Genomic DNA, 8,891 nt, shown 5'->3' with positions numbered 1-8,891 from the left:
AATTATGTATGAAAAAATAATATATTGCTTGAAAATTGTAATTAAATGTGAAGTTATAATTTAATAATATATAATAATATATAATAATACATAATAATTTAATAATATATAATAAAAAATAAATCAATGCTCAATAAAATAAATTAAAATAATTCATTAAAGGACTCAGAGCTTTTATATGATATCTAATCATCGGATCTCACTTGGTTATATTTTTGATTGGAACAAGAATTTTAGATAGGAAATCATCATATAACAAAAAACTAATTTCCGAGATGATTTTTATAAAAAAATAAAAGAATGGACTTAATTTACAAAGTGACAGAGAGAATCGTTACCAGAAATATACTCTCTCGTTATACAAGCATTTTCCTCTTCCTGAATATTTCCTGTCATCTTTTCTCTCTCCTTCGAACTTTCTCACAATTGATGATTTTTTCGTTAATTGTGTCTATATCAGTTTAAAATAAGTTGTTAAGAAACACGGAAGAACATGATACTTTTTATACCTTTTGAGTTCTGATCTTAATACTGTTGTATATATATATACTATGTTATATATACTATTATACGCTGTAATTTTGATCATCTTCATTGGTAGTAATATAGGTATTAATACAAATCTTGCGACATTTGAATTTACGTAAATTCTCAATAGGTTGAATTATTACATGGCAATACATCATCACGATTTCATGGACAAGTTACATCTGTAGTTTAAGAAGAAATCAAATAACAGTATTACAAATTATCATCGGTAACTGATACTATATAATAAAATGAGATTCACTCTTAAACTGACAAGTGTAAAACAAGATCCTATAACTTCTTGCGGTCATATCAAAATTTTCGGATTGCATACGTTGGTGCTTTAGGATTGAGGTTTTTATATTGTATGCGTTAGACTTTTTTGGAATTTTTAGTATGTCATTGTTTTAATGTAGACGATAGTTTTAACATTGAAAATGACCTGATAAAAGGTCAAAATGTCTGTATTTTAATTAGTTAGTAAATATAATGTTTTGTAATTTATAACAATAGCGAAGAATATCTTGTGCTCCGATCCCTTTAACGGATTATTTTAATTTACTAGGTGTATAAGCTTAAATCCGCTGTTTGCTAGGTGGCATTAGTGAGCGTACAAAGCTACCCTAGGCACACAACACACTTTTTTTTTTTGTGTTTGACATCTGTCAACATTAACCAGTGCACATCATCAGCAATTTCAAACAACAACATACATTTTTTCTTTCGAAATCATGTCTAGTTTTTTGCTGAAAAAAAAGCATATGCGGGAAGCTTTGCTTTTCTGTGAAGAAATCGGCTGGCGAATCGCATCGAATATGGAGGCCTATGGCAATGTTTTATCGGAAACAACGTGCAGAGATTGGTTTCGCCGATTCAATGACGACAATTTTGACCTGAGTGACAAGAAGCGTGAAAATCGGCCCAGGAAGGTTGAGGACTATCAATTGCAAGCTCTTTTGAACAAGGACCATATCCAATCGCAAAAAATGCTTGCCGAGCAATGGGATGTTTCTCAAGCAGCCATTTCCATGCGGCTACATGCCATGGGGAAGGTTCAAAAGATCGGAAAATGGGTGCCGCATGAGCTGAACGACAGATGGAGCGACGCCAAAACACATGCCAAATTCTGCTTGCCAGACAAAGAAGAAAGTCGTTCCTGCATCGGATTGTGACAGGCGATGAAAAGTGAATCTATTTTCCTAAACGCAAGAAATCTTGGGTTGATCCCTCCCCGATCCCGATCAACATCTTTCTCAAGACCAAATCGCTTCGAATGGAAGACGATGCTGTGCATTTGGTGGGATCAGAAAGGTGTCATCTACTACGAGCTGTTAAAACCTGGTGAAACTATTAATGCTCACCGCTACCATCAACAATTGATCAAATTTCACCGTGCTCTGCGTGAAAAAAGCATTATCGGAAAAGACATGACAAGCTAATTTTCCTCTCCGACAATGCACCATCGCACACATCAACAATGGTCCAAAACTACTTGGAGACACTCAACTGGGAAGTGCTACCGCATCCCGCTTACTTATCAGACCTGGCATTTTCTGACTATCACCTGTTTTCATCGATGGGCCGCTCGCTGAGCGGCACTTTGATTCTTACGAAGATGTCCGAAAATGGCTTGATGAGTGATTTGCCTCGAAAAATAAGAAATTTTTTTGGCGTGATATATACAAATTGCCCGAAAGATGGGAAAAATGTATAGTTAGCGAGGACAAGTACTTTGAATAAATTTGTTTTTGCTTCCTAGGAAAAAAAAATGTGTTTTTCTGACTAAAAAACAGCGGATTTAAACTTATACACCTGGTAATAATACACACACACACACACACACACACACACGCGCGCGCGCGCGCGCGCGCGCGAAATATGGGGAGCGCACTTTCCGCCAAATCATTATTGAAATATGTTTTTTATTAAATAATTTATTTCTATTAATATAAAACTGTGCTGTTGTTCATTTATTCATTCTTTGTTTTTTAACGATATATTTACATCTTAACGTAATTTCTTACAATATTTTTTAAAATGTATTAATAGATTCCGTTTTCATACAGCATAGAAACTTATAACAACATTGTTGCAACATTTCAATGTTGCATATTGCAATACAATGTTGCAAAAACATTGCGAAGACTTCTTTTTGCAATATTATTTCAGCAATGTTGCAGCAGTATTTAAAATATTTTCAGCAAGAGTCACAAATTGACACAAGAGTCATCTTGTCCTTGTTCAGAAAAGAAGCAAAGATAAAAATGACTCTTGTTATTGTGTCGATTTGTGCTTCTGTTAGAAAGTTCACTTTAAATGTTAAGACTATATATTGATTTGTATATAATAATAATATATATAATAATATAATAAAAACCCAATAAAATAAGGATCTGGACATAATGGAAGAATAGGAATTAATGATCACGTTTACACGGCACACTTAATCGGGTTTCATAACATCTGTAGTTTTGAAACTGAAACTGAGTTTCGAAACTCAATCTTATAACTATATTCCTCTGAAAAATGGAATGAATAGTTAGTTTCTAACTACGAATATTATTAAACCCGATTAGTTAATTTCTACCAATATAGATTAATTTTAATCTCAGTTCAACTTATTTTTGTCTTTTTCTAATTCTAAAGATTAGAAAAAGACGAAGAGTAAGTTGAGCCGAAATTAAAGTTAATCTACATTAGTGGAAACGGACATAAAGTGTAAACATAATCAATATATCTATAATTTATAAGAATTGTGCCTATAATTTATATATATAAAACAATTAGAAGTAAGGATTAAATATAATGCACAATAATAAAATATAAGACGTATAATATAAAAAATTAAAATTAGGAGTTAACTGTAACATACAATGAAATACAAATAAAATATATTTATATTTAGCACAAATAGTACTGAAAATTTATATTTCACGTTATATATACTGTCGATTTTCAGTACTGGCAGTGTATATCGGAACACGCCTATAAAATATAAAAACATAATTAATTATGAAATCATATTTTATTTGTATTCATTGTATGTTACATTTAATTCCTACTTCTAATTTTTTATATTTAAATTTATATAGTACAAAATCTTATAATAAATATTGCAGGAACGTTGCAATATTACAGTAGTGTTGCTGCATTATTACAATATTTCTATGTAATACTGCAAATATTCTTTCATTGTGTGCAAAACCTAATATTGCATATTATATTGTAATATTGCTGCAACATTACGTATCAATATTTTTGCAATGTTGCTGCAATATTTCTGTGCTGTATGGGTTACGATAAATACAATCTAATATATTAAAAAATATATAATCTAATACATTAAAAAAATGTAAGATAATTACGTTAAGATATAAGTATATCATTAAGAAACAATGAATAAATTAACAATAGAAAGTTTTATGTTAATAGAAATTATTTAATAAAAAACATACTTCAATAATGATTTGGAGGAATTAAAATTGTTCATGTATGAATATGTATAAATATGTATAAAAATACATAAACGTGCATAAATATTCATTAACACGTATAATTATATGTGAAATATGTTCATATATGCATGTTTATACATATCCTTCTTTCTTTTGTAAATTAAATCATTTTTTAGTGTAATAGAAATAATAATAGTAATGTGAAAACATAAAAAATAATTAAAAGAATAATTTTCGCATTGTTTGCTTTAGAAAAAATAAATTTGGAAAAATGTAAAAAAAATTGCTCATACATAATTATGCATAATTTTATATATAATTATACATAAATAATTTCCTCAAATCCTTCCTTGATTTTTTATAAAATAAATAGTGCGAAAATTATCTTTTTAAATTATTTTTAATTATTTTTAATGTTTTCACATTATTATTATTTTCTGTTACATTAAAAAGTAATTTTACAAAAAAAAAAGAATGTGAATATGAACATGTATGAACATGTATGAACATATTTCATACATAATTACACATGTTTATGAATATTTATGCGAGTTTATATGTATGTTTATACATATTTATACATATTCATGCATGAAATCACGTTTTAAGAAGGTGCGCTCGTGCGCTCCCAGTATATTTTCTGGTATAGGGACACGCTTCTGAGCCAATGTCGCGCGCGATCGGCAATTAGGCCGCCGAGCCTCGAACGATAATGAGAAGATAATAAACGGCGCCTGCAGGAATCGGCTCGAAATGTACAGATTTTTACGAGCACTTGTGAAATAATTTGAATCATATTGCTCTTTCTTTTTCTAAAGTATCGGAATGAAGAAAGAAAAATGATAATTATTTTTTAAAATTGATAAAATAATGAAATTATTGAAATTAATTAATTATTCAAATTGATGGAATAATGAAATTATTGAATTAATAGAACTATTGGAATTACATAATTACAAATTGAAATAGATTCCGATTGTTTAATTATTTCCTAGATTTTTATATTATATTTTTTTAGGGGAACGAAATAATTCCGAAATCCATTCCAAACATTTCCATAATGTACTCAGATATGATTTTTATTCATTTCTAACTTCTTTTATTCATTTCTGAGCATAGCTGCTAAGATTAGGTTCAATGCTGAACGTCTGAATGAAACTGATGTATTTAAATAAATATATTTTATATGAAGATGTTTGAGGCATAATTATTATATCCGAGCTCTTAGTAACCTTTATTTCTATTATTATTTCATTTTAATAATGAGAATCTTTTGCATTAATTATTTTGATTAAATACATTTATTGTAATTATTTTTTACTTACTTAAATATATATGATCATGTTATTTTTTTGTGCTAGAATGACTTACCGGAACCAACCGGATGAATGCGACCGCAAGCGGCACCAAGGTTTTTATTCTTTTTCATCAGGTCCACGAGAAGCTTCACCGCCGCCGGTTGAAAGTCAATATCTCCGTCTAGTGTTAACAGAAACGTATTCTCGGCGATGACTTCCTTGCGATCGACACTGATCGGTAATTCCATTAGCCGATGACCCAGTAAGTAATACATGTACATTACCTAAATCAAGAAGTGAATACTTTCTTACGAGGCAATCTCTAATATTTTGTAACTAAATAAATAAATGAAGTTCTCAGGACACTCTAAAAAATTTTACTATTATAGTCATATTTTTTAATAATATGCATACTTGACTCCATCGTTTCCTATGTCGAATCTTGCTCTTATCCTTTAGATGGGCAATCATCTTCGTCTTTCCAGGAAGAGTCCATACCAATCGTCCACCATACGGAGTCGGGTACTTCTTAGGCGCTCTCACATGCATTCTCGTTTTGTGCACATCCGACGCGGCCTCGTCTAATGTGCCGACCAATAATTTCACGAACCTATTCACCTGCGACTCGTTCTCGTCGTGGTCGGACAACTCGAACGCATCGTCGAAGAATATGTGAGCTGGAGGAACACATTTCCACATGTGAAGCAATGAATAGATAGACATATCACAGTTTTGATAGAAAAGTGGTACATCTCAAAATTTATAACTTTTTAAGAGAACATTTTTAAAATTCCGAATTGGAACAACACAATCAGTAGACAATGTTTTTAAAATATATTCTTAATATTTAAATAATATTAAAAATTTAATATTAAATAATTATTTAATATTAAATATATATTAATTAATATTAAATATATAATTTAATATAAATATATATTTTAAAGACGTCTGCTGATTGGGAATGTTTTAATTAGGATAACGAATATGCATAATTTCCTTTATTTTCTATGTTATACTTTTAATTATTATATTAGTTATATGTATTCCACTCGTTAAAATCATATCATGAATTTTTAAAATTCGAACACAACTTTAATGTTGATTTTTTTTAATTCAAACTGCAATTCTAATGTTGATTTTTTTAGTTGTGACATTTTTCTACCGAGGCGACGACATTACCTAAATTGCTAATGCAATATTACTCACTTTCAAATTCGTAGTAGTCGGGATCGACCACCTTGAGATATTTCTGGGCGACGCGCCGCGCGCATTGGTCCTCGTCCAGACGCAGAATGCTTTTCAAAAACTCCATCATTTCCTCCTTATTTTCATGCCACATAGTAGCGCAAGCATAGATCCTAGTTACATGATCGCTGCTCTTCACCGCGGATGGAGGTGTGGTTGAACCGTCCGTCTGTTCATAGATTGTCTCATAGTCGCCGTCACCTTTTTCCTTCTCTATTTCTGCCAGATCCTGTCGATTAACCCGAACAGATTAATTTAAAAACTAACATTTTCAAGGTAACAATGATTTTATATTTTTATTTAAAATAATCCATCATTTGAATTGAATCATTTTAACTGAATTGAGAAATTAAGGAATCAAATTAGTTTAATTTCTATTTTTATTTAAAATAATCTTTATTTAAAATATTTAAAAGATTTAAGACATTTTTGTTTAAGATTCTTAAGATCTTCATTTAAGATATTTAAATAAAGATTGTTTAAGAACTAAGAAATTAAAAAATTAACATGCATTAACGTTAATTAATTTTTTGCAAATTTTATTCAAAGCCGTTCTAACTGAAGATATCTTACTTCGACTTTGACTTCTGGTTGATCATCTCTTCTTCGATTGAGGCCCATCGACTGATCGATCAGTAGAGAGTCATACATCGGCACGACGAAGAGCTTCTCTGTGGCCGCGAGACGCTCGCATTTGGGCGTCCAGATGTGCAGAGTGATCCAGGTCTGCGACAACAGCCACAACAACCACACCCAGGCATATTGTTTCGACACGAAGTCATTGAGGAAGTTTGGCAATGGCGACTCGTAAAACAGATAATCCGGTACTGTGCCATGGAAGAAACATGGATCGTTGTTGCGAAGACCACATGCGGCAATCAGAAGCGAGATCGACACCGGTATCGTAAGATTCACTGGGAACGCATAGCTGAAGCCTTGAATCAGGATCTTGCATGCAAACTTGCCTGGAAGATGAAATGAATTAAACACTAATTAAAGAGCATCTTTGAGTTCAATGGAGAATCTCTTGCTTAATTAAATAGTTAACCACGTTATAAAATATGAACTTCCATATTTTTCCGTGTTATTTCAATTGTGACGGTTTTACTACATATATAATTCGAATTTTAATTAAATAGTCCTCTCAAAAGACGGTTAAATATAGTATAGTAAAAACATTTTCAACGCGCATTTATTTTTATATTTGTGTTAAAAGCGATCTTCGTTAAATTTTTTTTTACATTTTTAACATATAAAAATGTTAATTTAATGTAATATGATGTTATTATTTTGTTATTTGAATATTTTATATTAAATTGATTTAATTGATGTTCAACATTTCTTAAATTGTGTAAATACTCGCTAGCGTTGTAAGTGCTAAGTGGAACGCTTAGTTTAAAAATAACAATTATGAATGAGTAACAACTAACAATCATATGTTTAATTAATCATATGTTTAACTAAAAATCATATGTTTTAAAATGTAAATTTCAAGATAAATGCATAATATGTGTTAATTTAAATGTTAATTTTATCGAAAAATTATGCTTTCACAATTGCTTACAAATTGTGTCAGTGTTTTTGTATTAATTTTTTGTATTAATATTTGTGTTATTTTCTAATATTCATCTTGTCTTAAATTAACAGATATTTGAGACTGTTTAGGAAAGACATGTGATATAAATTTAACACAAATTTTCCAATTGTGTGGCTTATATACTTATTTGACAAGAGCCATGATTATATTATTCTTATTTTTCTCCAAGTTAGCTTCAAATCCCAAGTTTTAGTGTTACTTTTATGATTATATTATTTTTATCTTTCCCCAAATTAGCTTCAACCTCATGAATCGCTCACCAAATACGTAGGCGAAGTAAGCGCCAGCGATTTGCAGCAGAAGGACATAAATGGGCGTGTTGAAGTCGGCGTTAACGACCTCGGTGATGTCGCCCGTCAAAATCTCCGAGAGATCAGGCAAACTGCCGCTGTTTATCGACTTGATGGAAGTGACTGTGATCTTATGGTCGCCGAAGGCATTGCTCAACATGGAGAAGAGATGCCCGACATTATCTCCTTTGATATGCAATATCAGTACCGAGCTGATGAAGAATGCCATGATCTTCCAGACGGACACCAACATATAAGTAAAGTATCGCGTCAATCGCATCTCTTTCTTCACTCTGCCAAGCGATCTGATTAAACCTATGAGGAGAAATTGACAAAAATATAAAGAAAGATGTTTAAAAGATTGTTTGAGTCAACTATGATATGATTTAATAATTTAATTTTATAAGATTTTATTAAAAATTATACAATAAAAATCTTAAAAAGTATAGAATATTTTAGAATTTATATATATATA

General features: G+C 30.6%; 1 protein-coding gene and 1 long non-coding RNA gene across 2 annotated transcripts in view; one reads left to right on the top strand and one right to left on the bottom strand.

Annotated features, from left to right (window-relative positions):
- The window catches only part of LOC108690240, a 36,851-nt gene that overhangs the window by 16,348 nt on the left and 11,612 nt on the right, over positions 1-8,891 (bottom strand). The window contains exons 6-10 of the mRNA XM_018197427.1: positions 8,387-8,731; positions 7,103-7,494; positions 6,491-6,758; positions 5,696-5,958; positions 5,355-5,565 (exon numbers count right to left, since the gene is read on the bottom strand). Coding sequence (XP_018052916.1) covers positions 5,355-5,565; positions 5,696-5,958; positions 6,491-6,758; positions 7,103-7,494; positions 8,387-8,731 — 1,479 coding nt within the window. The remainder of the gene's footprint in view (positions 1-5,354; positions 5,566-5,695; positions 5,959-6,490; positions 6,759-7,102; positions 7,495-8,386; positions 8,732-8,891) is intronic.
- The window catches only part of LOC108690241, a 16,580-nt gene that overhangs the window by 7,309 nt on the left and 380 nt on the right, over positions 1-8,891 (top strand). Inside the window, exon 2 of the long non-coding RNA XR_001931870.1 lies at positions 6,026-6,027. This is a non-coding gene — a long non-coding RNA (uncharacterized LOC108690241). The remainder of the gene's footprint in view (positions 1-6,025; positions 6,028-8,891) is intronic.

This window comes from Atta colombica, unplaced genomic scaffold (genome assembly GCF_001594045.1).
Source record: "Atta colombica isolate Treedump-2 unplaced genomic scaffold, Acol1.0 scaffold30, whole genome shotgun sequence".
Lineage (NCBI taxonomy): Eukaryota > Metazoa > Arthropoda > Insecta > Hymenoptera > Formicidae > Atta > Atta colombica.
The sequence above is the reverse complement of the archived record's forward strand: the minus strand, read 5'-3'. Positions and strand labels throughout refer to the sequence as shown.